The sequence below is a fragment of the Camelus ferus genome, chromosome 5, assembly GCF_009834535.1.
Source record: "Camelus ferus isolate YT-003-E chromosome 5, BCGSAC_Cfer_1.0, whole genome shotgun sequence".
Taxonomy (NCBI): Eukaryota; Metazoa; Chordata; class Mammalia; order Artiodactyla; family Camelidae; genus Camelus; species Camelus ferus.
In genome coordinates, this window is record NC_045700.1 from 44,492,925 (window position 1) to 44,520,511 (window position 27,587).

A 27,587-nucleotide genomic window follows, 5' to 3' on the forward strand; every position below is an offset into this window, starting at 1 on the left:
ATATTGCAGCTACTTCCTGTTCTGAGGTTTTTCTGCTTTTTCTGAAGATATTAGAAATCAAGGGGCTGAATTTTCTCTGTGAAGGTTTCATTATGATTCGTTTTTATCCTTGTAAACTCCTAAACATGTTTTCCCTACCACCAAAGAGTGGACATTTCATATATTAAGACTTCTTAAGTGATAATATGTGATTTTATATGCTACTAAAATAAAGTGCACAGACCAACCAACTTGACTCCCTTGTAAACATTTTTCTGTAATGAAAATTCAGACAAAATTGTCTGACTAGCCTATTTTTTCAGTGTTTTGAATACTTCAAATTAAATTGATTGTGTTTTCAATATGTACTTAAACTAAAATAGATTTCTGATGTCTTAATTAATTCAACTAGTAGGGAATTTTTTTTTCTATCTTCTGATACATATGAATAAAGAAAGAGCTAGGTAAGATTAGTGATCAGGTTTTATAAATGAGCTTTTTCTCCTGCTCTCACCCATATTTATAGGGGAGCCAGGTGTCCAAGATTGTACTTTGGATTGTTTGTTGATTTTTGTGAACAGGTGTCTCATTAAGGATTTTGAAAAGCGGCCTTCCGTCACGCATCTTCTCGACCACCCATTTATTAAGGGAGTCCATGGAAAGGTTTTGTTTCTGCAAAAACAGCTGGCCAAGATCCTCCAAGACCAGAAGCATCTAAATCCTGTTGTTAAAACCAGGTATGGTACTCTTCCTGCTTTCTCTCTTTGGTTATTTATAAAACTGGCATGTCCTGTGTTTTGATTTGCCCAGCATTATTACTGGTGATGATCACATCCTGCATTTTTGAGTGTCATTTACATGACATCAAGTCCTCCACGTGCAGTGGATGAGAGCAGTAGAGCTTCAGAAACAAGCTTCCCACTTGTGCTCTTGTGGCTAATTTCTCTCAACTGTGGCTGAAATCTCACTCTGCCCTCATGTTCTAGTTAAAAACCAGTTCATATGTTTTTACGTTTAATATAAATGTGGATTTTAAAAATACATACCAATGAAGGAAACTGTATGAAAGCAGCCGTGGCTGAGACTGTGTGAGAAATCTTTACTTGGCCTTTGCAGGCTTGAGAGCAGAAATGTAGGCTCTAAAGTGGTTCTGGAGAGATTACAGGTTGAACACTGGGGGGTTTTTCTCTAAAATGCTCTGGACCTATTTTCTTTAGTTAAAATTCCTTAGAGGCAATTTAGTATTTTTAAATGATTTTTCCCCCAGATGCTGTCTATGTTATCTACAGCAACTGTGATTTTCTCCCTACCCCCCTTTTTAGGGTAGATTTGAAAAAATAAATGTTTATTTCCAAGGGCAGTTGCTTAAAACGCTATTCTGTGGTGGTGTCTAAGAAATAGATCTTTGGTTTCTGTCCAGAGGGTGGCAGAATTTCTCTTTAAAAAAAACCTAAATGCAAATAAAGCTGCTTCCCCAGCTCAGCAATTATTTGGTTTTATAAAACCGGGCCAGGATGCAGATAAGCTCTAATCCATTATTATTAAAAGAACATTCAAAGGACTGGAGATGAAGAAAATAAAATATCACAAGTCACAAATTCTGGAAATATTCATGTATTCTGCAGAAGACTGTTTACAAGTCAAAAAGCATCAGAAATCTTGGAGCTAGAGGCATAGTTTCAAGGTGACTATATTTTGCTGATCCCCCCACCACCACCAGGTTCCCTTTTTGATAGCTCAAAATAAAGTTTTTCCTACTCTTTCCTCTTTTCTACTGCAGTTTCTGTTTCTATGGCTTGCCTATATGCTAGAGAAATGCAGAGAAAGTCTTGCAACTTGGTGCTTTTTGAAACAGTAGATTTTGTGTTTAAACCTGAGGGAACTGAAATTTTCTTTTTCTCCTCTGCTTTTGTTCCTATCCACTAGCCACCCCCTCTCTACCATCCACCTACGTGCATGCACACACACACACAGAGCACCACCGCCAAAAATGAAGATGAAATAAAATAAAACAAAAACCAAGGAGAAAAACAAATCTGGCATTTAAATGCTCTCCATTGAATCAGGTATCTTGTCTCTTCCGATTTGCTGTAGAACAATTTCTGAGACTTAGTTTGCAAAGTTATTCAGCTTTTCACTTTTGCCTGACTTTTCCTGTCCAGATGCATGTTCTCTTTTTAAAGACTTTTCTCCTTCTACTGTAGAAAGTCACGACTCCAGGCTCTCTCACCACACCCTCTGTAATTTCTCTTTAGATTGTAAAACTCCTTTGATGTCAAAGGCCTCATCTAGTGGCAGAGGCTTCTCTAAGGGTCTTTGTAATCTGCAGTTTCACTTAGGAGTTTGTGTTTCTTTGAAACATCATTGAAAAAAATACAACTTCACAAATAGGTATCAAAACTTTAAGCAGCCACTTCTTTAGGAGATAGGAATATCAATTCTAAAGGAAACACAATGCATGTAATTGACACAACTTACCATGTATCCTCCACCATAACTTCTTCTTAGCAAGTGGCAAGGAGTTGGATAAATAGGTGTTTTTTTAAGCCCATCTGGAAAAATTCTCAAATATCATTCGATGCTGGTAATTCAATATATTTAAAGTTGTGAGTTTCCAAGTTAAGGTGGAATAAACAAAGAATCACTTAGGTGAGTGCATAGATGAGTGAGGTGAATACCCAATTTACATTTTTATGCACAATTATGGCCATACAGCATGTGGTACAATGCAGTAGTTTAAAAAACCCTGGCTTTGCCAGGTCTGAATCCCAGCTCAGCCACTTATGGACAAGTTACTCAATTTTTCTGTCCCAAGGTTTCTTCATTTATAAAATGGAGGTTATTTTGGGGGTTGACTCATACATTAAAAATCTTCAGGATTGAATATAGAGTTAAACCTCAGTCAGTGTTAGCAGTGGTTGTAGAAGTTGTATATGTTGTGGTCTATTTAATGCAGAGTCCTCCATTTCTTTTGGCCTTAATCTGTGCAGATTCTACCTTTTGGCCTTAATCTGTACAAATTCTACCTTTTGGCCTTAATCTGTGCAAATTCATCTCTATTTACTTACCAAACAACATCATGAAAATAAACAGCACTGAAGTACTAAATGTTAAAAGTATAAATTTTTATCTCTTACTTAAAATCTAATTTATTCATTTATTCATTCCAGAAACATTTATATGTGTGTATGTATCAAGTCCTTTGCTGAACAGAGGAACTACAAGGGGAAATCAGATACAGTTCCTGATAAAGAGCTAATAGTCCAGACAAGAATCAGATGAGAACAGCTAAGTGTGAAAAGTACTTGGATAGAGGGTTGCCTGGGGTACTTCCCTAGAGTACCTGGGAAGGGAAGACCCTGGAAACTGAAGGGAAGATGATCCCCTTAAACTGTCCCCAAGAACAAATAGAAGATAGTTGGGAAAGGGGGAAGAGAAGAATGAACAAAGGGCAAAGGCACAGAGGCTGGAGAGAGTTTAGGGGATTTGGTGAACAATTAGTTGGCATTGCTGGAGCTTGGCATGGGATGGGGGAAGGGAGACACAGGCGGGCAGGGGCCAGGGCATGGGCTAAGGAGCTTGGATTTGTTCCTTAGGCACTTGGGAGCCACAGAAGGATTTCAAGCAGGGATTTGCTTTAGGAAGATCTGACTGCAGTGTAGAGAATGGAAAGGAGCTGGACAAGGCTGGGGCTTGGGAGATGAGTGAGAACAAATTGTGGCAATTGCAAACAACAGAAGATATTCAAACAATGGTATTGTCAGGACTTAATGGTGAATTGGATGAGAGAGATTAGGGAAAGAGAGAAGTGTCACAGGGTCTACCTGACTTGGGCTGCCTCCCAACCCTGATTTAGACTGCAATTAAACAAATTACAAGACATTCAGAGACCAGTTAAAAGACTTTGCTTCCTCTTCATAGCTTGTTAAACAGCATGCATGTCCTATGCAATACTGTGTATTTCCAGATATTACACAAAGCCTCCAGCTTTCTGCCAAAAGAAGGGTTCTTCAGTGGTCCAAAGAGTCCTTGGCCCACTAGCTATGGAGACCTGTTTAGTTTTGAGAGCTAATGCAGGGAAATGCGAACTACAGTCTACAGGGGAAAAGGTTTTACTTTTCCTGCAAAGGCAGGGAATGTTCAGTCCACTTTAGAACTTTACCCAGGGGAGAGAGAAGTTGGTGTTTTCAGGGGGCTGCAGAGAAGAAGGCAGATTCTTAAAGGATGAGGAAAACCTCGGAGAGGTGAAGGGGAGGATATCAGATAGAGGAAGACATTGAAGCTAGTGAGACAGTAACAGAGGAAGCAAGAGGGAGGGGGATCAAGCACCTAAGGGGAAGATTGACCTTAGAAGGAACCTCTAGGTTAGGAAAGACACAGCAAGGTTAGATGAAGATACATGGAAAATTTGAGGGATGGAAGGGGTGAGAGGCAGAGGAGGTACCACGAGGAAACTCATGTTGAATGGCCTTTAGCTTCCAAAAAACCTAAGCAAAGTGTTCTCAAAGTTGGGAGTGAGCTGTGGACTCCAGGGAAGTGTTAAATCTTTGAAAATAGCCATTCTGAGGAATATGATAAAGGGTTCATTAAAGATGGACGTAATGATTGCTCAGTAGAACAGAAAACCCGGGTGGAACTTCGCTAAATAGCATTCCATTGTAGTGACGTTAATAGGCATTTAAGATAATGCATGGAGAACATTCAGGAGAGCATTCACGCTAAAACTTCTAAGGAAATGTACCATCAACACCATCACTTTTCCCATCTATCATCTCTAGCAATTCTTAGCCACAGGAATAGAAGTAGAGAAAGCAAATACTGTAGGCTTCTTCAGGCTGGAGACTGGCTTGGGTGGACGTGATGGGTACACAAGGGGGCAAGAGAATCAGAGTGAGTAGGACAGTACCCATCTTTTTTGGAGTATGGAGGACAGTGAAGCCAGAAGTGGCTTATTGACTTTGAGTCCAGGTCTGAGTCAGGGGACTGGCTGTCACAGTGAAGATAGAGCAGATTCAGTGAGAGGATGGTAAGAAAAGAGATTGTAGAATGGAGACCTTGGGAACTTTTGAGAGATGATTGGGAAGTAGTCATAGCTGAACATGTGGTCAACTTCAGTGGAGTAGAATTAAAAGTTTTTAAAGAATTGACAAGAATAACCCTGGGATCAGAATTAACAAAGTGATTGGCAGGGTATGGGAAAACCAAAGACTGGTGTCAGGGGAAGGGGTAGAGAGAAAGGAAAATGGCGGCAAGTGCTGGAGAAGATGATACGAGAGGGTGACATATACTTTTTTAAAAGGGAGAAATTGGTTAGGGAGGACAGTGGATGGAAAAAAGCAGAGGGGAGCAGGGAGGGTGTGCTCTTCCCTACCCCCTCACCGTGAGCCGATGGAAAGTGGAGCTGGAGCAGGAATGTTGTAGGGAAATGGTCCACTTCAGCTATGATGAGGAGATAAATGAATATTCAGGAATAAGGCTAGGAACCCTGGGGAGCTTGCTCACTGACAGGGCAGAGCTGTGCCTTGTACAGAGAAAGGCTTGAATGGTGCGGCCCCATCTCATGTCTCCTGGGTCTAAACATTTGAGCTCTCTGAATGGTGCAGTTATTTTGGAAAGCCAGACTATGATCTGTTCCCATTTCACATTAGGTGTATGAAGTACCTATAGAGAGGTAGCATTGTACTATTTGAGATTTGATACCGTTTCCTGATGCTGATTAGAGTGTATGAGTGAAACCATTGTTTTCTCCAGTAATTTATAATTTTGCTATAGCATATAATTTTACTATAGCAAAAATGCCATAGCATTTATAATTTTGCATAGCATAGCATCGATTCAGGTACAGTAGAGTGGTTATGCATCCAAGGTTTACTCTCTCAAAGGAGATTAAATAGCCCTAATATTCTGTGAACAATAGTGTGGGGCTATATTTTTACTTAACCTGTCAGGGATGCTTTTAAACAATTTGGCCATTTCCTTTACGTCATCTCCCATTTCTTTGACTTCCAAAAGGACTTTTCCCCCTTTTTGTAAAGCAGTCAGTTTTGCAAATCCCTGAATTAATATCATCTGGCATGTCGTGTCACCATCAAAATGCAGAGAAGTAGACATGAAAGTGTGCTTAAAAAAAAAAACTTTGCAAGAGTTAGTGGGAGAAGAGCAAAACCACTGTCTGGAATGGGAGTTGAGGCAGGGAAGGCGATGTGTTGACTGTGCTGTGACCTTCCAGCCTCCCATCAGGGACTCAACTTTGAGCCCCAGAAAAATTGCAAGATCCAGCATGTCGTTTGTTCACTTGCAGGTGGCTTGGGACTAGCTGAAACCACAAATGTCAAACCCTCAAATGTCAAGGGTCTACTACCAAGAATTACTTGGTGTAAGAATTAAGTTGCTGATTGTTTCCTGCTTTATTTAATGGATTTTGATTCTACCCTCGCAGTTTGCCTGAGGCTGATTGAAACAATGACCTCAGCTTTTCTGATTTCTTTTCAACCAACTGCAGTGACCTTTAAAAACAGATTTGTCACTGCTTAACTGCTGAGCTTTCCCCAGTAAGTCTTGCTCACTCCTTCTTTTACCTGGAAACATGGGCATGCATGCGTGCACACACACACATAACCCTCCTCTCCATACATACACATCATATTATGTACTTTGGTTCTTGAGCTCCTGTGTAAATAAATGAATGACTTCTGGATGATAACTTAATCAGTGCTGAAGATGCTTGACATATAGGAGGTTAAGGATTTTCTTGTTTTCCTAACAGATAAATAAATCCACACTCTGATATAATTAGTATATGCTATCTTTTTCTCTATCTATAACTGAGTGAATGAATGAATATCTAATTTTCTGCTGGTGTCACTGATTCTTGCTTCCTAGAGAAGGTGGCTATATCAAATACAGTTTAATATAATTGATAAGATGCTGTTTATGGGAATTCTGGCCAAAACCTTGCTTAGGTGAAAAAACAGGTGGATACTATAAAGATTTCCACCCAAATAATTCTTGCATTTTTTAATCTATGTATTATAATGTTTTTTTTTGATAGATATAAACTTAAATTCCAGGTCAAGATAGAGCTTGCATAGTTAAAGTTATCTAGGTGACTTCATTCATATTTGACTCTCAGTAGAATGGTATTACACCTACCTAGGTGGTCTGCCATTATTTTTCTCACACTAGTTCCATGATTATACAATTATAGGCAAAAGTTTCTCTTTCTTCCACTTTGTTATCAAAGGGTATACTGAAATGGAAATAATGATTTGGAAGAAATCTTTAACATGATTAACTTTGTTGGAGTGATAGTACTCTATCCCCAATTTTGAGTAACATTTTCGTTACTGTACAGAAACCATTGGGTGTGGAGTTAAGGGAATGGTTCCTGTAATCTATCCAGCTTGTCAGCTTGTCCCTGAGCTTTTTACATGGCCAGAGAAGCCTTTGTCTTAGACTCTTGAGGATCACCACCTTTGAGCCTGGAACCTCTCTCTTACTCCTTTTCTTCTCTACCCCCTTTTTCTCCACCCCCAACAGATTTTACTTACTTATTTGGAATCTGGTGGGAGTGTTAGTCATTTTCCACTCCTTCCAGTTCCACTCTGATCCTGAGTGTGAAGGAGCAGAGGTAGAGGCGGCCTTTCAATGGTCCTCCTGCCACAGGATGACTGTCTAAAAGACCATCAGGCATTTCTCAGTGCAGAGTTTAACTTCTCACTAGTGCATCCTCTGTCATTATTAAGCTAAAAGATTTGTTTCCTTCCCATCCTTGAGTTTCAGTTTAGAGGGCTTCCTTCTATTGCTTTGTTCTTCAACACAGTGGCAGGTGAAGGGGAGAATGCATCCTGCCACACCTATGTGAAGCACCTGCAGCCCATTTAGACCTGACTACATGAAAGTTACTGCTTCCACAGGCATACTTGATGGACAGGAACAGGCTAAGGGACTAAGGAGTCACTTTTGGGCAAAATATGTAATATTTGTCAATATTATTCATAGGGCCAGCAGCTCAAACAAAGGAGTCTGCAGGCCCAGTGATGAGATATTAAAGAGAATTCACAGAAATGGTTTTAACCACAATGCAGGTATAGAGATTAAACTATAGTGAAGGCAACAGCACTTTAGGAATTCATTCCCCCAGTGTCTGAACCAGCTTGATACCCTCTGCAGCTTCTTTGCTACTCATGCCCTGGGCCTAGGACATTCCCCTAATCTTCCCACCCTCTGTCTCATCAGTCCCACTGTTACTTTAGGGGAACTCCCAGCCTCTGCTTCTGGCTCTGTCTTACGCACTCTTCAGATCCAGTTCTTACTCTCCACCCATTTCCCTGGACTTGAATGTTTCAGACTTGCCCTCATTCCCACCTTATTTGAATAAGGGGCTCAGACACAAGTTCCCCCCTTTAGTGATCCCTTAATCCTTATGTCAACCCTACTCACCACCACCTCCCCACACCACACCAAATCCAAACTCCAGGAACCAGCCCAGGCTAGAGCTTTGAGTCTCATTCTCTCTAAGCTTTAGCCCCCAAATTCCACTCATCTGGGAAGCCAGGCTTGGCAGACAGCATACTTAAGACTTCAAGAAAACAAATAGGAAATCTAGCAAAAAGCAGTGTAGACTCTGTTGGAATTAGAAAATGTCTTCTAAATCATTAAAACTGTTAATACCTTACCATATACTCTTGATTTAATAGAATGCCTTTTGCTTATCCATCCATTTATCTATCTCTCCATTCCCCTAAGCTTTGGAATACTTAATCCAAGTACCTTTTAGTTGGAAATTTGTCATTTTCATATTAAACAGTGAATTCTTCAGCCAAAATGATATATTATGTAGATGCTATTCTCAAGTAAGGCACTAGGTGGAGCTTGTGAATTTAAAGAAAATTCAAGTTGATAATTACTAGTGACAACAAATCATTTAACTGAAAAAAACTAAAAAATTTAAGCCAGATTTATTTTGATTAATTTTACAAAAATAAATATAAAACAATGTAACACTTTTTAGAAGTATACATAATCTAAGATAATGTAAATAAAAATGTAAAAATTAGAATAAATAATTTTTTCTCTTCATTCTCTCCGAAACCCATAGCCAAAGCAGGAAAATGAAACAGGCAGTAGTTTCAAAAGAAGACTAGTTGGGGAAGACAGAAATAGGGCTAACATACATTTTTCCTCTGGTTGAGAAAATGAAGTGGTCTTTATCATAGCAAAAAGACCTTGCGTTTACATCAACTTCTAGACTGCCAGTTTCAATTTTGGGAGCAAATAATTCTAGAGAATTTGATTGCTTGTACACATGGGAAGAGGTCATACATTGCTAATAATACCAGGCAAAATATTCTAAAAGTTGTTTGTTTATTGGAGATTTTTATGAGAATCAAGCTCAGATTTGCATACAGCATCGGCATGATTTCTGGAGGTTAAATCTGAGATAGACAGATTAGCATGCAAACAATCTGCTTCAGGGTTCAGAAGATAACAGTTTTGATCCTGGTGGTATTGCATTGTACATGTTCACAGCTGAAGTTATAACTTTCTAATGGAGTTTATTTATTTGTGATGTTGCAAATGAGGTGAGTTTTGTCAGTGCTTCCGTTTTTAGTTGGCTGAAAAAATGTCATCTAGCATGAAACCTGACATCCCGATACACAGTTCAGGCTGCCTTTATGTCCAGGACAGGAGTTACTGGAAGAAAACAAAAAATCCCTGGGAAACTTGCCACTGGTTCAGTAGTATTTTGAATTCTGATTTCCCCAAACTGCCTGTTACCATGTACTTCTCAGAGTACCCTGCATTCTGTCCAAGGTATTTAGCTGCATTCAGTGTAGAGACAGAGTAGAGTGTTTACTCCATCTTGACTGAAACCAAAGCTGTGGATAATTTTTTAGATTCCTGACTTTCTTTGCTGAAACATGCTTGAAATAAAGTCTAACATAGCCTAGTTCATATAAGTGCAAGATATAAATTTAGGAAGGAGATAAACTAGCTGAATTTAATATGACGAGAATTTAATTAATTTATTAAAAATCTGTTGGCAATATTTTGTTTTGTGATGAACTTCAAGGGGAAAAAATGCTTAGGTTGTATATGAAGAGGATTTGGCCAGAAATATATACTCAACTGCTGTTTTATTTAGCAAAGTGGCTAGATAGAAGCAGTTCTGAGTTTTTATTAAAATCTGTATTTCAAACCAGTCTGATTTTTCTTTGACATCACCAATATGTTAGAACACAGATGAATAAACTGTTCTGTTTAATAATAATTTTTAAATGCTTAGGTTATAAATTTGATGTTATTGAGTAAAATTAAGCTTCATCTACTTTGGACCTTTGTATGAATTAGCAGCAGAACTGGTTTTAGCACTAGAGGTGACTAATACCATGCTTCAAATACTCCTTCTTCGAATCTATAAATAATAAGGGTTAGGAAGTAACATATAATTTAATGTACAGGAGGAGAAAAAAAGTCAGTGTTTTCTTTGCCCATTTCCTTTGTAGGAATATGCAGAGCTCTTGAGTCTGCTTCTTCCTTTTTAATCTACTTTTGTGAAATGTGTGTAGCAAGGGATAGTGTGTATATCAGGATGCCATGACTCCCACATGATACCTACAGCAAAACGTAAAGCCAGCCTCTAGGACCTGACAAGATAGTCCAGTATCCTCTAAAGCTGTAATGATGGTGGCATAAAAGGTGATATGGAAGAACCATGCAGTGATGCTTCTCGACTGAAGAATTTACAGTACCTGGGAGGACATTTCACATGTGATTTTTATTTAGTTAATGTGATTCTGAGTACTGTGTGAATTGTGCAAATTGTTGATTCCAAATTTTGAAAAGGACATAAGAATATTATTTGGTACATTTTTTCCAATCCCTTTGCATTTTTATATTCATGACTGTATTTGGGGATGTATAAACCACCTATAAGATAGACTAGTCAGAAGTAATTCTATTTATAGATGAATAAAACTGAGATGCTGGCTGTTAAGGGATTTTTGAGTTGCTCACACCACATTATTCACTGCCCTGAAACTAGGACCCAGAGCTCTTAACTTCAGGGCCAGTACTTTCCCCTTTCACCACACTGCATAGTGATTAGTTTATGAAGAGAACTGTGGGAAGGCCTACTTTGACTTTGAATTAATGTCATACCTTATAGAACTACATTTTAGTATGTCAAAGGGATTGGTATTGATTGCCAACCAAGTTTTTCCAGCACCCCTCCAAGTGAAAATCTCACATATATACACAACAGGATCCGCATAAAGATATTGAGTGCTGCTTTGTTTCTAATAGCAAAAAACTGCAATTGGCCAAAATGTTGGTCAGCATAAGACTGGATAAGTAAATTGGTACATATTTATATGATGTAATATTACCCAGTGTTTAAAGTGACACTCACTTGCTCACTCATTCTCCATCTCTCTCTCCTTGTCCCCCACATGTATGTGTGTGTGTGTGTGTGTGTGTGTGTGTGTATCCCTCTCACCTTTTATGCCCACCATCATCACAGCTTTGGGGAGATACATACATATATATGGGATGGGGAATCATGATGTTGAATGGAAAAAGAGTAAGTTTGTATAATGAAACCAACAATATGATACCATTTTTATAATTAAACATACAAAATCTGTATATTGTTCATGGGTGCCTATACGTGTATGACTAACATTTTAAAGTAGACTGGAAGGATAACCCCAAATAGTTGTCACTCAGGAAAGGGGACGGAACATGGATCACAAAGGGATTTCAAATGAGCAAATAAAATAAAATGTGAGCATTTGTCAATTTGTTGGTATTTGCTATATTACTCTCTGAAGTTTTCTGTAGTTTAAAAAATTTCTCAGGGGTGGTGCTGGGGAAGGTGTTGGGGGATAGTGTGAGGGGACCTGAAGGGAGGTACCCTAGTGAAAACTACACGCCTGACACTGAACAGAAAAAAATATGAGGAAGTGCTGTGGTTGGCATTTAAGTAAAGCAGATAGAAGTATTAGATGGGCCCACCTGGTCATTCTCCTCACTGCAGTGGAAGCCTGAGCTCTGGAGCAGCCCTTACCCCCGGGAGCCCGACAGTGATGGGGGAGAGCTGGAAACCCGGACTAGACTTGTTCTTCCCATCCCCTTCTCTGAAGTCTCTGAACATGTCATGTGTAAGACTGTGAATGAATCGTTCTTGTTGCCTACTTTCTGCTGCATTGTTTACTGCCTTAGTGCTAATGTTCTCTGGATAAACTCTAGGCACGAGAGGATGCATACCAGACGACCCTATCGTGTGGAAGATGCTGAAAAATACTGCCTTGAGGATGATTTGGTCAATCTAGAGGTTCTGGATGAGGTAATAAATATTTAGTAGATAATTTTCACATTTGTTTCACATGAACGGTTTGACTTTGCTGTTGTAGACCATATTCCCCTAAGGTCACTTGAAACTTTAATTGGTTGTATAGCCTTGGGGTGAAGCTTGAGGACCATTTCGTTGCTGTGACTATGATCTTGTGTTGTATTCATGTATAGTCCCCAGAATGTCTTAAATAGTGAAGAGAAAAGGATTTGGATTTTTCCAACAAGGACCTTTATATTGTAGGCCTAAATGATGTATTATGTCAGCTCAAATTGTTTTCTGTTTATAGAAAAGTGCAACTTAACCCTTAAATTAAGATAGTTGTTTGTTCTTCATAAAGAGGAGCTTCATTTAGGGAAATAGTGGAGTTAATATAGCTTGAATTCTAAATTTGAAAACTATGATAATCCCCATTTAAAATATGCATGTTTAATAGAGCTGTTAATTGCACTGGACCTGCTTCTGCTGATTCTAACTCTGGGGACCCTTAACTACAATGCATGAATTGCTAAAGTATAATATAAAAGTGTTCAATTCTGTATTTCCACCACATAAATTTTAAGTGCAATGCTTTGAGAAATGAAGTTACAATTTGTCTTTATCAATAGGAATGACCTATTAAATCAAATTCTAAATAGAACATTTTGATTGAATGAGACAGTTTTTTTGTCATACAAATAAAATCTTTGTTGGATATCTCAATGTCTTTTAGCAAGTCCTAAGTGGGCCTAATTCTTTTAGCATATTCACAATTTTTTCTTCTTTCAAGGCAAATATCTGCATTTAGTATCTTTAGGGTCCTAATGATTAGGATCCTAATCAATAGGGTTTGATTTAAATTGACTGTTTTAATCTTTTAGAGAAAAATATTTTTGTACAAATAAATTTGTTGTTATTTTTAGAATCTCTCCCTTGACTGGAAATAATGTTTACTCTCAACACTGTTTATCCTCTTCTTAGGATACAATTATTCATCAGTTGCAGAAGCGTTATGTGGACTTACTGATTTATACATATGTTGGAGACATCTTAATTGCCGTAAACCCCTTCCAGAATCTAAGCATATACTCTCCACAGGTAAGGGATGTTTTAAGAGCATGTTGTCCTTCAAAGGAAATTTGAAACCTCAAGGGAAAATGAAAAGGGGGGAAAAGTGAAAATAAAATTATGTCATCCTAAGGGTGTACATACCCCAGACTGCAGGTAATAATGCAACACAGATGGAATTCTTACATTTTGGGAGGAACTTTTTAAAGTATGATGTAGCAATAATAGCTCACATTCACTCAGTGCTTACTGTATACCAGGCACTGGTTTTGATTGTTTGAGAACAGCACCTTGTTTATTTCTCACAACCCTGTGTGACAGGTACTATTATGAAGCCTATTTGGCAGGTGAGGAGACTCAGTGCAGTGAAGTTAACTCCCTTGCACAAGTTTCTGAAGCCAGTAAGTGAAGAGCTGGGATTTGAACTGAGGCCTGTAGACTCCCGAGCCTCTGCTCTATAGCCTCCTTGATGCCTCCTAATTCCTCTAATAAAAGACAAAGCCTTGGTTTTGTGGGCAACAGGCACAACACCGGGAGAACGTTTTAAATTAATTTTTTTCAGTTTTCCAGACTTTATCATGGAGTCAAACGTGCCTCAAATCCCCCCCACATATTTGCATCGGCAGATGCTGCTTACCAGTGCATGGTCACTTTCAACAAAGACCAGGTAAGAACTGTCCATCCTTTCTTACCAAGTCCCACAAGAGGATGTGTTCTGTCCTCCTCTGCAGCACCTAAGTCTTCATAAAAACTTTCCATTCTGATTGCTGGTGCTGACTCTAGGAAACAGTAGTTCAGTGGAGCAGGAACAGTGATAAAGCCAGAGTAGCCAGAGAATGTGAAAACCCTTTTCAAGAAATGTGAAACATTCATATCAAGAACAATCATTTTTCCTGGTAAAACATAATAAGGATTCTAGTTTGAATATGAGAACAGAGCTAACACAAACCTGATGACATGGCAGTGACTGTAATAAAAACAGGATATAAAATGATATAAATGAAATTCTTTCCTATTAAGGTCTCAGAAATTTCATGGTCCAGTCCTTTTTGCACACAGGTTGACAGTGGTCATACACCACACCATTTAACTACTGAGAAGTTATGATGGATTGGTGAAGACTGAACATATCTTAAACTCAGTGCTAGTTAAACACAAAACTTAGCATTCATTTTAACTTTCTGGACCTCCGATTCACAGCGGTGGGATATCCAACCTTTGGCCCTTCATTTACTTTCATTATGTATATTTTCCCTGTGTCTTTATTCTGTTTGAAATAGAAACAATCTAATTTGGTGAGATAATTTTATGAGAGAATCTGTGTATGTATATTTCCTGAGACCTGTCAAGTCCCAGCTTTGGATTTGTTGAGGAATAGATGAAATTACAATAGTGCAAGTTACAAAATGGAGTATATGGATTCACTATGGGTTTGGAACTTGGCTTCTCCAAATTCTTACCTTTCCAAGAGACTTGTGAAACGTCCATAGAATTCATAGAGGGGAAGTAAATGAAGGGAGATGTACGTGTTTCTCAAGTTAAGAAGTTACCCCACTGTGTTATCTTTTTTCTGACACTGCTTCTGACACCAAATATTGTATCTTTTCCAACACCAGCCAATTCCCCAACTCTCTGACACTAGGTGAATGTCTAGTGATTCAATTCCATTCAATTCTGACACTACCTATCCAGAGTTAGCACAGACCGCACAGGTTCAAAATTCAGTCCCACAAGACCACCCCCACTTCAGATGCCAGCTATAAATTGGATACCCTGTTTACCCACACTTCTGCCTGGCTGGCTATAAATTCGGGGATTCCCACAATCCCCTCAGGTTTGATAATTCACTAGAATGACTCATAGAACTCAGGAAAACACCTTACTTATGTTTACTGATTTCTTTTTTTTATAAAGAATACAACTCAGAAACAGCCAAATGGAAGAGATACATAGGACAAGATGTAGCGGGGGAAATGGTACAAAGCTTCCATGCCTTAAACTCTCTGAATCTTGTTGTTCAAGACTTTTTATGACTTAAGTCAATCTAGCCTCTCACTTCTCCCCAGAAGTTGGGAAGGTGGGGCTGGAAGTTCCCACTCTCTAATCATGTATTTGGTCTTTTTGGTGACTGGCCCCCATCTGGAAGCTATCTTGGGCTCCACCTTGAACCACTTGGTTAGCAGGTTAGTTTGGTTGAAAGGGACTTGTTTGTGAATAACAAAGGATGTTCCATCACTCTTATCACTCAGGAAATTCCAAGGGTTTTAGGAGCTCAGTGCCAGGAACCAAAGACCAAATATATGTTTTTTATTATACCACTTCCACTAATCTCCTTTATATGTAAAGAGCTCCTAGAAATAAATGATAAAAAGACAGCTAATATTTTTTAAAAGGTCAAATATATGGACTGATCACCAAAAAAAGGAAATACAAATTTTCTTTAAAAAACTTTAATATATGACAAGATGCCCAGTCTCACTCATAATAAAAACAATACAAATTAAAACTGAGATACAATGTTTTTGCCTATCAGATTGGCAAAAATCCAACATACCCAGCTGGTGAGGCTGTAAGAGAACAGGCACTTTCTTATATTGATACAGTCCTTAGGAAAGCAATTTGGTACTATCTGTCAGATTTATGAATGTGTTTACCTTTTGGTCCAACAACCCCATTTCTAGCAATTTATTCTACAAATGGACCTACATATAAATATAATGGCTTACTTATAGGGTTATTCATTGCAGTATTCTTTGTAATGATGTAAAGAAATACTCAAGTGTCCATCAGTGTAGGGCTGGTTAAATAGACTCTGCTACATCTGTACAAGGGAACAAGGGACTGAGAGATTGAAGATGCTCTCAATGTACTAAAATGGAAAGATTCCTAAGAGATGATGTTCAGTGAAAAGTTAAGGCATACAGTGGTGAATGTTATATAAAAACCATTGTTGAGCACACAGGGCGTTTACTGTGCTGTGAATTCTTCACCGACACCCCATTTTCTGTGTCAGTGCATTGTCATCAGCGGAGAAAGTGGTTCTGGGAAGACGGAAAGTGCCCACCTGATTGTTCAGCATTTGACTTTCTTGGGAAAGGTATTGCCCACCTGCTTTCTGTACTGTGGCTAGAAGTCTCTGCAGAGTAACTGCATGTTTTCTAAAGGATAGAAGTACTGGTCTTTATTAGGGGTTACATAAAAACATTCCATCTTTATTATGTTTGCCTCCTGATTGATAGCTAGGCCTCTTTAAAATGTCAGCATGTCCTCCTCCTTTCACGTGGTGAGAACAGTGCCAGCACAAATTTAGTAGATTATTGGCAATTAATTTTTCATGTTCTCAATGTAATACAAACATTTAGCCATTAAGTAGTAAAAGTGGTTAAACATTAGGAACAGGATCAGGGAGAGCCACTAAGGTGATTAAAGGATTGGAAAGAGAAATCTTTGAGTGAAAGTTGAGGGAAATGGAAATTTTCAGCTTGGTGGAATGGACATGAAAGGAATGGCTTTAAAAATAGCCCAGCAGTTACTTACATGCAGAATTAGGGTATTATGTGACTAGGAATAACTTTAAGGAGTATTTTTTTTACAAATGAGGTTTATTGAATATTATAATGCTAACTGAGAAATGTTACGGGATCTCTTTATTTAAAATTCTTTCTAAATTCTTTGGGTATCTTATCTGTCAAGGGTTTTAAGAGAAGTGTGGCTGGTCATACAAACTGACCTCATCTAGCCTCATCTGATGCTTATGCACCTGGGGAGTTGCTTGTCTGAGACAACAGTGCTGGTGGTTGATGCTAATTTCCCCAAATGGAGTTTTTCCCAAAAGGATAAACATGAATTTTGTGGGCTGGGAGGGGTGCATGGCAGCTTTACTAGAGAAATGTTTCTGGAGGTTCCTCCTGACTGTTCTCTGTCTGGTACAGGCAAATAATGAGACCTTGAGAGAGAAAATTCTGCAAGTCAACTCTCTGGTGGAAGCCTTTGGAAATGCATGCACTGCCATCAATGACAACTCCAGCCGTTTTGGAAAATATCTGGAAATGATGTTTACACCAACTGGAGCTGTGATGGGGGCGAGAATCTCTGAATATCTCCTTGAAAAATCCAGAGTTATAAAACAGGCAGCGTAAGTGCACTATTTTATATCACTCTGGTTTTCCACTGCAGTGTAGACCAGGAGGCTTCAGGAATTTTAATGGCTCCATTCATCCTTGTTCTTAGCATCCCTGTCCCCCATCCCCTCCCCTAGCCTCCCCAAGAGCAAGGGATTGTTTAAGCAAAGGATAAGTGATGATTTCTAACCTAAAAGATGTTTACAAGTGGAGTACAGAGGGCTGGGCTGGGTGGGATTACTTTGGGATAAGTATGCCCATTTCTCCTGAGTTTGTTTTACCAAGTAGGGTTTAACAATATTGTACATACTTTTAAAAATCATTAAGTCCCTTAAAATTGAGCTTGCCTATAAAAAACCCCAGAATATTCCACATGTTAATTTTTTCTCTAGATTGAGAGAGGAAAAAAATATTTTGTTTTAAGAAGAGCAACATAGCAATAGTGATCAGTAGCATGGCCTGCTCTTGGTTCAGGTGCTGGCTCTGACATTTACTGTGTGACCTTGGGTATGTCACTTAACCTCTCTGTGCCTCATCTGTGATGTGAAGATGTTACTAGAGCTTATCTCAAATTGCTGTGAGGATTAGTGAGTTTGTTTATATAAACTTACTTTAAAAAGTACCTGGGTTGGTGTGTGTTATCAGAGAGTTAGCCACCTTTCCTATTATTATTAGCTGTTGCAGGACACCAGACTTCCTCAGGAGCATGGCTCCATTCATGTACTAATTGGTAATTATCTATTGAATTCCTGCTGTAGGCCAGTGCTGTGCTCCCTGCTGGGGTTGCAAGAGTAAACAAAATATGAGGTCCCCCTATTCATGGAGCTTGGAGTGGACTTGGGATGGGAGGAGGGGGTTAGATCATAAGCATTAAACAAAAAAATAAACTTAAATGCAGAACAATTGTAATAAGTACCAGGAAGCAATGTAGGGTACTATAAAGGTAAAACAGGGGAAAGGGCATCTAACCTGGTCCAGGAAGAGAGGGCTCCCTGTGTAAGAGGGTCACTAGGAGTCAGCCAGTGAAGTGGGGACAGGAGGGGTGAGGCTAAGGCCCAGTCACGCTGGGCTTTGGAACCAGGCTGAGGAACCTTATTCTAAAGGCAGTGGGAAGCCGTTTAACGTTTTCAAGAAGGGAAGTCACAAGACCCAATGTGCATTTTGAAATGATGGCTCTGGCTTCAAGGAGGCAAATGTATAGGAGGAGATGCAAGAAGTACTATTGTACTGAGACCACTAGGAGGCTGTTGTCAAATCCATGTGAGAGAGAGTGTGGCCTGGAATGAGGTGGTAGTGGTGGAGGTGGGGATGTGGAGGAGCTGATGAATCTGAGAGATCTTGTGCAACTAGGACCCATAGGACTTGTTGTAGATTAAGAACTCCAGCATCCTCTTTCATCATACCCTTGCAGACAATTAAACAAATGCACAAAAGAATAGAATCAGTCATTTTAGCTTCCCTGTGGCATCTTGATTAGTGTTTATGAGGTCCCCTGCTTCTTTCTCCCCCAGTAGGGTGATGTTCAAGTTTAGGGAGCTACCTCTGACAGAATGGAAGCTATAGTTTTCTATGTTCAAATGTCAAGTGGTCATTTACAGGATAATGTGAGGAGGGTTCCAGTCACAGCTGTATCATTTATTGTGTATGTCACTTTTTAATGTAACTATCCTTATGCCTTACTTTCCTCTTATACAAAAAGGGCATAATAAAGCCAACCTCACAGGGCTGTTATGAGAATTAAATGTGGTAATGTGTGATTTATACCAAGTATAGAATCTGAAACATAACTGATATATAATAGGCCATAATTTATTATTATTATTAAATTTAGTCAGTGTGATAGCACTGATGAGGTAAAAGAGACTGAAGACACTGAATAAGGAGAAGATAGGTCCTGTTTCTCTGACCTTTCTGGTTCTGTCCTCCTCTGGGCACATGGTAGGATTCACCTTCTTGGTACCCTGTGGCTGAATATGGTCATGTGACCAGGTCTGGCAAATGAGAGTTTAATGGAAAGACCCTCCACAAAATGGTGGCTATTTCATCTGCCCGGGCCCATGGGTGACTGTGATGGGCACAACCCCCCACCCCACCCCCGTTGGCCCTCAATAGATATGTACTCTGAGCAAGAAGTAAGCCTTTGTTGAGTTAAACCACTAAGATCTTGGGATATTTGTTACTTCAGCCAAATGTAGCCAATCCTGATATCTTCAGGCATGAAAACCTATTGAATTTATGCTGGGATTGGTTGTTGCAGGAAAAGCTCAGAAGAACTGAGAACTAGAGGTATCTGCAAAAAAACTATAGGAGGGTAAGAGCAAGATGGGTCAGCCATTGCCTGCACATTTGCCAGAGGTTAAAGAACAAGTGACAGTCATGCTGGGCACACCAGTTCAGAGAGCCCTGTAAAGGCTTTCTGCCTCAGTGAGTGGTGCTACCACCACCGGATGCCCAGATTAGAAACCCAGGAGGCAGCCTCCAGGTAGCTTTCCCTCCCCACCCTCATTCATTCTATCAGAACATTCTTTCAGTTGTTTTTCCAAAATATGTCTTTCAGCTTCCTCTTGTTCTCCATCATCACTGCCATTACCCTGTTTAAGCCACTCGCTCTCTCACCTAGCACTCCTAATTGGTCTCCTCACATCCGTCTTAACTTCTTACAATTTAGTCACACATTTACAATTTAAAACACTCAAAAAATTCTAATTGTATAATAGACAGAATGCTTGTTATAGCCTGATGAGGCCGTGTGTGGGCTGGCCCTGCCCACCTGCCTGCCCATGTCTCACTAGCATTCTTTGGGTCCTACATGGATATCGTGCTCAGAGCCTTTGTGCATATGCTGCTGCTTCTCTTTGGAATACTTGTCCCCTTCTCTCTGGAGCTCCTTCCAGTCCCTTCTCTTGCTTCAAAGTTTGATTTTAGTGTTACTTCCTTTGAGTGTCCTTCCCTTGACTTGACACAAGTAGCCCTCATCCCCCAACGTTATTCATCTTTGCCCCTTGTTTGTTTCTTTCAAACTCTCGTCACAAGTTTCCTTGTTGATTCATCTAACTCCATCACTAGAAGGAAGTTCCAGAGGGCGTGAATCCTCTTAGTCCTGTATCCCTAACACCTGGTGCAGTGTCTGCCATGCTTGGCACTCAGTAAACTTATTGAGAGAACAGATGGGTGAGAAATGGCCAGTAGAGGCATCTAGAATGCAGGGCGGAGTTAAGAATGTACCAGAGGAGCTTGGACAGGGTGAATAAGTAGAGGAAGACTAAGATTTCCAGGAGACTCTGAAGAAAATAATGGGGCCCATGTCACAGGTAGGGACAAGGAGTAGAAGGAAGACAGGGTTTGTTTCCACAGAGCTAAGTGAGAATTTGCCATAATCCTGGGGCTTCAACAGAAGAGACTGTCCTCTTCCAAAAGAAAGAAAGGGAGTAGAGCAGGGCTTCTCAAACTATCTTTGCTGAAAGACTGGGTTGTTTTTTTTAATTAGTTCACAATCCATTCTGAACTAATCCATTGTGAGCTAATGCCTTCATAAAATATAACAAGCAAAATATAACAAACATCTTATCAGAAAAATGATCATACTCTTAGGTATCATGGCAATATCACTTACTATAAAATGTCTAGACATTTGCTTTCCAGTTCCTTATCTCATCATAAGCTGACCACAGTCCACAGACCACACTTTGAGCAGCCTTGATCTGAAAGAACCCTGACCAGCATGCACAGCGGGAGACCAGGGGGACTGATGCATGTCATTTTGAATTTTATTTCAAAAAAATACCAAGTTTGAGAGAGTGGAGACCTTAGTTCTGGGACCAGTTCCCCTCCCTAACTTGCTTCCTGTCTTGGGCTTCCGTAAAGTAGGGAGTTCAGCTGATCTCTCTAAACTGGGTATCGCTGTCTCTGAAGCAACACGGGCTACAAACAGAAGAGGTGTGGCACAGGTGCATAGTCATTTGGTCTGGAATAGAAAGGTCCCTAAACATGTGTAAGCTGAGCTGTTACCTATACATGTTCCATTCTCTAAGACTTCCTTCTGCATGTAGTAAACATGAGTGTTTAATAGTGCGACACTGTGGCAACTACTACACTAATCCTATCACTGTTACTATTCTGTAATTGGGATGGAACATATCTAATTGCCTGTAAATGCAAATTTGATACAGAATATTTTGCACAGAAAGGAAATGGTATGAATTATTGGGAGTAGGGAAGCCCAGAATATGTTATTAGTAATGTCCCTTCCCCCTTTCTTCCAGAGGAGAGAAAAATTTTCACATATTTTACTATATCTACGCTGGTCTTTATCACCAAAAGAAACTTTCTGAATTTAGACTTCCTGAGGAAAAGCCTCCTAGGTAAGTGTCAGGGGTTTTAGTTATTAATTTTTAATGAATATACAACTAGAAATTGATAAAACTTTTAAGGAGAGCTATTCTCCTAACTGGACACTCAGTCTCTTTAGCCGAAACACCCACAAGAAATGGCAGGAACTACATCTCCCTTTGAATTTTCTAGAAAGTTCAAAAACTCAGTTGCAGCCATTTTATTCAGCCATGTACACCATTATTTCATCACAGAATTAGACTGTAAGGGAAATGACCTTGCAAAAAAAAAATGCCCAATGATGCCCTAGTGTTTGAGATGCCATTTGCCAAGTCAGTGCTCATTCTGTTTGATCATACTCCTTGTAGGTACATAGCTGATGAAACTGGAAGGGTGATGCATGACATAACTTCCAAGGAGTCTTACAGAAGACAGTTTGAAGCAATTCAGCATTGCTTCAGGATTATAGGGTTCACTGACAAGGTAAGTGATTGTTAGAAAAGAAGGATACTCAAGTGTTAATATTCTTGGACAATGTGAGCGAAGACGTGAATGTTCTAACTTGGGGCAGGATGGTTGCTTTTCAAACACCATGCTGGTCAGGTGGGACCCAAGGACCAGAAACATTGTCGTCACCTGAGAGCTTGTTAGAAATGTGAACTCTTGGGTCTAACCAAGAATGGCTGAATCAGAATCTGCATTTTAGTAAGATGTACGGGTGAACATTAAAATAGAAGTACTGTTGTAAGTGCCATGTGCCTATGAATTGCTATCACTGTCATCAGTTCACTCCAGCTATGACAGCTGACACCAAAACAATACTGTTCTTTCCTGAGTTGGGGTTGTTCCAACCATTGAAGTGAATTGTGTAGTAGGGGTTCAGGAATATGCAGGTTTCACCCAACCCACAGAAATATATTTATACAAGTAGTTTTCCTGTGCTTCTAGACAAATTCAACCCTTTCAACTTTCTTGCAGTCACTTCCTTCTCCGTGGTGCACAGTTGCACATTATTAACTGCAGCTCTAAGTACTGTGCTGTTCTTATCACAGCAGGTACAGGATGTCTCTATTAAATATATGCCAGGGGTGACAGAAAATATTTATAACCCTAGGCTCAAATATTACTCTGTGATACATTTATGTCATAATTGCTGGGCTTCATGCCATCAATTTTGTAAAATATACAGATTCTTTTGCTTTTCCAACAAAGGAGGTGAATGATTAGGAGGTAGGTGAGAGTATTTAAATCTTCAGGGATTAGATTACAAGACACTCAAGTTACCCTGGGACAGCCACTCTGGATAAAGGATTGCTTTTGTAATCCAATGAGTATGGCCAGCCCTTTCCTCCCCAGCATGGTTGATTTTAGTCATAATAATACCTTTCTTCTTTCTAGCCAGCTGTTAATTTTCTCTGTCAGCCTCCCACAGACTTTAAACTGACAGACAGTGGAAAATCCCAAAGGTCAGGTAAAAATAGAAATATATTTCCCTTGGCTCCTCAGAAGAGAGCAATTAAACAGGTTCCAGCATTATTAAAGGACCTTCATGGTTATTAATATATAGTACTGGTTGTTATCAAAGATGCATCACCAGAAGAGTCAGTGTTTGGTGGAGAGAGTCGTAGGGCCATTTAAAGTCACCTGTGTCATGTCAGTGTGTTTAGGGACATACTTCCTTAAAAGGTTACAGGAACAATAGAGAAGTCAGCTGTAGGGTTAATATTGTGCTTTCAGTGAGTACAATGATGGCTGTAGGATGCTGTGAAGAGATTGGTCCTAGCTCTAAAGGAAAGTATTTGATATCGGCACTGTTCTCATGCTAGAAATGTACTGCAAAAAATTTTAAGATAACATATTAAAACAAAAGATTAAATATGCTAAGTATGTATTTGTGAAGTAAGCAATTCCTAACATCTGTGGGAAGAAAGTGTAGTAGAAATGACTGCATGAATAGATATGAAAAGAAGGAAATGTAAAATGTGGTAAACATTTTAAATTTGTGCCTGGTCTGGACTGTTAAATTAATAATTAGATTGTAATTATATATATGTGTGTATATTTACAATGTCCCATGTTAATTCATACTGGAAATAGACATCATTTTTGTCAGTTAACAACCTTGGAAATGGAAGGAACAGGCTGGATTTTATCTTTCTGATCCTAAATTCTTTGGTTATATATTTGTCTCTGTCTCTACAGACAGCCTGTTTTGCTGAATTGACTCAGTTTGCTTTATGTTTATAAACTCAAATTAGTTTGACTAATTGAGAAAGATTCAGTTGAATGTAGTCAGGCAGCAGATGCCAACAGAACTTTCTCTTAAGTTTTTCTGAGGGACATTTCTAGACAGAGCTTAAATGAACTGGTCAATTTAATAAAAATTATGGTCACTGTCCTCTCTTTTAATGTTATTAATTCCCTGCAGGAAGCCCTTCCGTTTTACTTAAGCCCTTAGAGCAAAATTATAAGTAACAAAACCCTTAGTGTGAACATGGGAGCTTGAATTTTAATTCTAGGACACAGGCTGAAAGTATCTGAAAGAACACTTGACCCTAGGTTTATTGTAAAGAAATTTCTCTGGTGTAAGGAGTCTTCTAATAACATTGATTATTCCTTGTGGAGGGGTGGGGTGACGGGGTGGGGCTTATACCTAAAACCCTATTATGAAGATCAGTGCTTTTCTACTCTTATTTTTTAATTAAACCATACTATTTTTGTTTAATATTGTGCTTGTCTTGCTGCTATATGAATTATCATAACATATTAAATAAATTGATATGTTTATATGGAATACTACATGAAGATTTTTTTGGCAGATTATCTGTGATGGTCAAGATTGGACTTCTACTGCAGATCCCTTGGTGAAGCGGTTAGAGAGACGTCTTTGAGATTAGGGCAATTTTTTTTCCCCTTTCTTCAAAACAGATTATGAGTTGGAAGAATACTGCTGAGAATAGACTGAAGGTTATTTGTTAAAATGTAAATTGGGGGTTGAGGATTTCTAGTGTCTTAATGCCAGACTACAGGACTTAACCATTGACTTAATTTTTTTTTGAAGTATGGTTGATTTACAATGTTGTATTAGTTTCTGGTGTACAGAATAGTGGTTCAGTTTTATATATAATATATATGTATATAATTTTTCATATTCTTTCCATTATAGGCTATTATAAGATATTGAATATAGTTCCCTTGTTATTTATCTATTTTGTATATAGTAGTTTGTACCTGCTAATGTCAAATTCCTAATTTATCCCTCCCCCCCTCCCTTCCCTTTGGTAACCATAACTTTGTTTTCTTTGTCTCTGTGATTCTTTTTGTTTTATAAATAAGTTCATTTGTGTCACTTTTTAGATTCCACATATAAGTGATATCATATGATTATTTGGCTTTCTCTGATTTACTTCACTTAATATGATAATCTCTAGGATCATCCATATTGCTGCAAATGGCATTCATTTTTTTTTTTTTATGGCTGAGTAGGATTCCATTGTATTATATACCACATTTTCTTTATCCATTATCTGTTGACAGACATCTGAGTTGCTTCCATGTCTTGGTTATTGTAAATAGTGCTGCTATGAACATTGAGGTGCAAGTATCTTTTGAATTAGAGCTTTCTCCAGTTGTATGCCCAGGAGTGGGATTGCTGGATCATTTGCAAGTCTATTTTTAGTTTTTTAAGGACTCTCCATAGTGTTTTCCATAGTGGCTACACCAGACTACATTCCCATAAAGAGTATAGGAATATTCCCTTTTCTCCATATCCTCTCAGCATTTATCATTTGTGGACTTTTTAATGATGGTCATTCTGACTGGTATGAGGTGGTGCATCATTGTAGTTTTGATTTGTATTTCTCTGATAATTAGCAATACTGAGCAGCTTTTTGTATGCCTATTGGCCACCTGTATGTCTTCTTTGGAGAAATATCTATTTAGGTCTTCTGCCCATTTTTGGATTGAGTTGTTGTTGTTGTTGTTGTTATTGAGCTGTATGAGCTGTTTGTACATTTTGGAAATTAAGCCCTTGTCAATCATGTCATCTGCCAATATTTTCTCCTATTCCATAGGTTATCTTCGTTTTGTTTATGATTTTCTTTGCTGTGCAAAAGCTTGTAAGTTTGACTAGGTTCTGTTTGTTTATTTTTGCTTTTGTTTCTGTTATCTTGGGAGACTAACCTAGGAGAACATTACTACAATTTATGTCAGAAAATGTTTTGCCTATGTTCTCTTCTAGGAGATTTATGGTGTCCTGTCTTATGTTTAAGTCATTAAGCCATTTGAGTTTATTTTTGTGTATGGTGTGAGGAGTGTTCTAACTTCATTGATTTATATGCAATTGTCCAGCTTTCCCAACACCACTTGCTGAAGAGACTGTCTTTTCTCCATTGTGTATTCTTGCCTCCTTTGTTGAAGATTAGCTGATGGTAGTTGTGTGAGTTTATTTCTGGACTCTCTGTTATGTTTCATTGATCCATATGTCTTTTTTTTAATGCCAATACCATGCTGTTTTGATTACTTTAGCTTTGTAGTATTGTCTGAAATCTGGCTCAAGCTTTGATCTTTTTCCTCATTATTGCTTTGGTTATTCTGGATCTTTTGTGATTCCATATAAATTTTAGGATTATTTGTTTTAGTTCTGTGAAAAATGTCCTAGGTAATTTGATAGGGATCTCATTAAATCTGTAGATTGCTTTGGGTAATATGGCCATTTTAACAGTAATAATTCTTCCAACCCAAGAGCATGGGATATCCAGTTCTTTAAACCACCTTCAGTTTCCTTTATCAGTATTTTATAGTTCTCAGCATGTTTTTTACACTTTATTGATGTATGATTGACCTGCAAAAAATTTTTTTAAACTGATCATTGACTTTTAAGATACAAATATTGTTAGGCTCTGAAAAGGGAACTGAATGAAGGCATTGGAATAGAGCCTGTAAGGAAGAAGGCCCTTCAGCTGGGCCTAATGTAGTGCTTTGGGCATAAGTGGTAAAAAAACTAAAGACTTATTGAAAAAGGAGCAGGGTAAAGAGAGACTGAGAGGGCAGGTAAACTCCTAGGGAGATACCAGGGACACAACTGTGTGAGATGCCCGTGATCCTGGCTGGGGGCAGTTTCCTTACATCAGCTCCAGGCTAACAGAGGAAACCAAGGTTCTTCTTGACTTCCCCCTTAGTCTCAACTTTATGGAGAGAATTTCTACCTCAGTGAAAGGAGTATCGTCTGAGAAAAAGAGAGAAGTCAAGACCATACATTCTGAATAGGGCTTTGGTGGAGAAATGCTCTTCCTTCCCCCACTTTTGCTGATTAGTGATGAAACTGAGTTCATACGCATCAACGGTGAACTGGGGAGCCTATCTGGAGTGATTAGTTTTCTTGATTTTTTTAAAAAATCAAAAAAATTTTTTCTTTAATTTTTTAAAAAAATTTTCCTGAGTGAGGTGATTCCATTTTATCATATAGAAAATTGGAAACTGGTAAGAGAACTGCATAGCAAGATTCTGTTGGAAAGGCAGGGATGCCAGGAAAGGGTCCAAAGCTGGAGATGAGGCCAGAGAGAATGAACAAAGTGAAAAATCCCTCCCAGGCCAGCTGTGGGGAGGAGAGGAGAGACACTGGATTAAGAAGTACTGGGGAGGGAGGAGCAATCCCACAGATGGACGCACTGCTGATTGAACTCTACCACTGTATAGGTCATGTTTTGACCTGAACGCAAGAGTGCATGTAGATTCTTAGGCCAGAAAGGAAGAAC

General features: G+C 38.9%; 1 protein-coding gene across 1 annotated transcript in view; it reads left to right on the plus strand.

The window, feature by feature from the left end:
- MYO3B (myosin IIIB) overlaps window positions 1–27,587 on the plus strand; it is a 313,633-nt gene that overhangs the window by 100,177 nt on the left and 185,869 nt on the right. The window contains exons 4-11 of the mRNA XM_032479659.1: window positions 561–716; window positions 12,232–12,328; window positions 13,295–13,411; window positions 13,944–14,048; window positions 16,395–16,478; window positions 17,314–17,516; window positions 21,765–21,863; window positions 22,200–22,314. Of these exons, the coding sequence (XP_032335550.1) occupies window positions 561–716; window positions 12,232–12,328; window positions 13,295–13,411; window positions 13,944–14,048; window positions 16,395–16,478; window positions 17,314–17,516; window positions 21,765–21,863; window positions 22,200–22,314 (976 nt within the window). The remainder of the gene's footprint in view (window positions 1–560; window positions 717–12,231; window positions 12,329–13,294; window positions 13,412–13,943; window positions 14,049–16,394; window positions 16,479–17,313; window positions 17,517–21,764; window positions 21,864–22,199; window positions 22,315–27,587) is intronic.